The sequence below is a fragment of the Frankliniella occidentalis genome, unplaced genomic scaffold, assembly GCF_000697945.3.
Source record: "Frankliniella occidentalis isolate FOCC.00 unplaced genomic scaffold, Focc_3.1 Scaffold37, whole genome shotgun sequence".
NCBI lineage: Eukaryota > Metazoa > Arthropoda > Insecta > Thysanoptera > Thripidae > Frankliniella > Frankliniella occidentalis.
The window spans coordinates 1,284,097-1,287,644 of record NW_026267167.1 but is presented as its reverse complement, the minus strand read 5'-3'; the positions used below and the strand labels follow the sequence as shown (position 1 = coordinate 1,287,644).

The following is a 3,548-nucleotide window of genomic DNA, read 5'->3' as shown; positions in this document are numbered from 1 at the left end:
AGTTAGATGTTTTTCAACACCTTGGTTCAAACAAAAATATAACCCAGCTATCACATCTAAATAAAAAATCAGTTTTCTATGAATACATCAGTTGATAACAGTTAAGTGAAGGTTTCTTTACTGATGATTAGCATAAACATTCGTTACATACTCTGAATAATAATTTTTTTTAAACGTATCACTCTTAACACTTCAAAATTTAAGAGGCGAACAAATTAAATGTAATGTTATAATTTGCAACCAAAAAATTCTTTAAAATATTTCTTAAAGTGACAACATGCACCACAAACTATTTATGTAGATAAAAAAAGCTATCGTTTCCAATGTAATAGTTTAACATTCCAGATCAACTCACCTATTTTCATAAAGTCGGTCTCATCTTTGATACTGTCTGGGCCGCTTCATGTTGTTTGAAAAGTTCAGCAGGTCGATACCCTAAGAACGGATCAACATAATAGTTATTCTCTTTTAAAATCTGCATTAGACATGGGAACTGTTAAGGCATGGCTGCTGAGAGCAAAGAAAGCAAACACACTTTGCAGTCTCCAATGCAAGTAGGGGTACAAACCTTGTGGCTGCCAGGGTAGAGATCAGGTTGGGTCCACACTGAAGTTCAACACTTTTCTCTGCATGTTGTTTCTTGAAATGCACTCAATACTAGAACCACTAAAACAACTGAGGGTAGTCTTGACTATTACAAAGTTTTGTGAATAGATTCCACGAAAACTTCTCTTGAGAGTTGCAGGGGGTTGGCTTTCAGATTTGATTTGTTTTAAAAAAATTGGTCTTTTCAATCGCATTGCTAACATTCCTACTAATTCACTATACCCAAGTGAATAAGGGAAAATAACTCAAACTTTGAGAAATAGTTAAAAACTACAAAAATCTGAGAATATACTGACTCTGTTTACAAACAACACGACAAGCACATGGCCAAGTTGCAGGTTAGGCTGCGACTGCCGGCCGGCTTCCGCCCTGCCCGTTTTCCGGGTGAAGCGCGCGTGAATCGTGCGAATTCAAACGTACAGCAAAGCGTAAACAACATGTAAAAGCACATTGCGCCAAAAAAGTTTTCCCCCTTTTGATATGTTGTTTACCATAACGCGACAGACAATGTTACATTAGATGTTTAATAATTTTGGTGACATTTAGGAGTAATTATGGGGAGTGGGGAGACGCACGAAAATGGCTAAGTCCAACCCAAGTGCATAAAGTTACCAAAAAAATGTGTTCCCATCTTTTGATATGTTGTTCACAACTACTGGAAACGTCCAGTCAACTTAACATGGGAAGTGACAAATTTTGACCGACACTTAAAAATTTTTCGACGATTGGCTCGCGAAATCACAAGTCCGTAAGGAGTGGTGGGAGGGGAGTCATGGAGAGGAGGTGGGGAGGGGGGGAGTACGCCACACTCCGCCACGCCGTGCCAACTCTCACGACTATCTACGACTCATACGACTCATTTTGGGGGACCCCGAGAGGACCCCTGACGACTCGTACGACTACTGGAGGCCGCTCCGGTGGACTTTCCGGGAAGTGACCCCGGAGAACAAAAGAAAACGGCAACTCTGACGACTGATGCCCTACTCGTACGACTATTCTCTTCGCCTCGGGAATGGAGGCTTAAGTCCACCACCGGTGTAAAAGGCTAGCCACGTTCTCCTCCTGATGGACTTTGTTACTTGCTTGCCAAAAGTTTTTGGTGAAAGAGATATGAAAAAATATGTCATTAACAATCATGATCACTTCTTTCATGATAAACGTTTCCCCGAAACCCCGTATTCCATGGGTCTCCCCGTGTGATTGCAATAAAGAAAACGAAATTACTAATCCAGTTTCAACCATTTATTTGGACCATATATATGTCAAAAATGTAATCACCACGAACGTTGCAAGTCTTATTTTGTTTTCGGAATAGTCTTAGCATCTATGACCCAGCATCCGTAAAGGTCCTGAGCTTTGCCAAACTTAAGTCTGAATCTCCAGTATCCATAAGGCATGCTTGGAAATTTTGGAAAACTCCAGTCCACTGGGGTGTTATGAGCCTCGTAAACTCCCTGTAAACAGTAGCCATCAGAGTTTTTGTGCGGATACAGAGAACCGACTTTCATCACGCCTGACGTGAGAATCGCGCTCCGTATCGGAACTCCGTATCCACCTTTTAGACTTGTCAATTGTCACTCTTTTGTGTTTGATGCCACAACAGTTTTCACTCTTCATCCAGAAAAAGAAATACGTTACATAGCGATTGACTTGCAGTCTAAGTACTTACTGGTGGCAGAATGCAGGGGCCTCTATCTTCTCCCTTTAAAATGTGCTTCCAAAAATTGGGACTATGTTCTCTGGCGGCTCGGCATGCACTCTTTTGAAAATTGAAGACAAAGGCGTTTTCCTTCCATTGATTGTTTGCTCGAATGTCCATAACTATTTTCATCTGTTACATCAAGGTTCGGTATGTATTAGGTTGGCATCCACTTCTAAGTATTTGGATGCCAAACACGTCGGTTTAAAGTGGATTTGAAATGTCTTACCCAGCCGTGGTCGTTAAGAGTACCATTTACACCCGTAACATTGCCTGTCAAAAGTTGTAACTCTTTTGGTTTATATGGGTTGAAATGAGAACCGCGGAGATTTAGTGTCCAGGGAAGAAGGCTGCTGTTTGGTTCGCACATGTAAAAGCGTTCGGCATGAACAATGTAAGGGCCCTGTTCACAACATACATGCAGAGCAAATTAAATTTGTCAAATAAAACAAGTTAAGTAATGCCAATTTAACCAGTGCGTTGCAATGCCACACCCATACAGAAAAATGATTAGGTATAGCGGACATCGCATGGTTAATTCAAGAAGCACCACAAAAAATATGGTTGATGCAGCATTAACGTGGTTGTCAGAACCAAAACTATGGTTTCCGTCCGTCACGTTGTCGTGGTTGTCTCAACCATATTTTATGCTGCTTCCCGAGCCAACCATTGAGTGCTTGCCATGGCTAATCAGTTTTTTTGTGGAAAAATCCATGATGTTCTTTGATGTTGGTGGTTAAGGCCCCCTGTTGACAAAATAGCCCATATTTCGAAGGAGCCTTGGAATGGGCATCATCTAACTTACAATCAAAGAGTTTATAGCTTTGCTGTGGTCGCCCTCATTGAACATGAGAGTTAGGAGCACGAGTTGGAATGCCAGGTTAGCTCCAGTGTTTCGGGTTTGCATGTCTCTGGACAAATCCCGAACCGATGTGGCTCAGGCGGGTCCAGTGCGAGAGAGAGAGACAGAAGACGCAAACCCAGTACTGCTCACACTCCCGTTCGTCGTGTTCGGTTGCCGGAACCGGAACCGTCCTGGTCTGGGACAGTGGCTGGATCAACCGAAGTGTTGCCGTTTGTTGCCGTCCGGGACCGCGTCCTCCAAGAGACTGGGTGCTGCTGTCATGCGCGGCCAGCGTCCGGCCTGTGACGCACATTACTAGATTGGAAAGCTGGATATCAGACAAATGACCTCCGTTTAAAAAAAATTAAAACTGAAGATAGCCACGTTTTTTTTTCTTTT

At 42.5% G+C, this 3,548-nt stretch overlaps 2 protein-coding genes across 2 annotated transcripts in view; one reads left to right on the top strand and one right to left on the bottom strand.

Moving 5' to 3' along the window:
- The window catches only part of LOC127749177 (actin-binding protein WASF1-like), a 62,798-nt gene that overhangs the window by 36,618 nt on the left and 22,632 nt on the right, over nt 1–3,548 (top strand). The gene's annotated exons all lie outside the window — the stretch shown is intronic.
- Nucleotides 1,777–3,411, bottom strand: LOC113211339 (uncharacterized). Its single transcript, XM_026429690.2, has 4 exons — nt 3,111–3,411; nt 2,535–2,708; nt 2,276–2,437; nt 1,777–2,060 (listed from the first exon to the last, which is right to left on the bottom strand). The coding sequence occupies exons 1-4, from the start codon at nt 3,210–3,212 to the stop codon at nt 1,902–1,904; spliced, it is 597 nt and encodes a 198-aa protein (XP_026285475.1). The 5' UTR covers nt 3,213–3,411; the 3' UTR covers nt 1,777–1,901.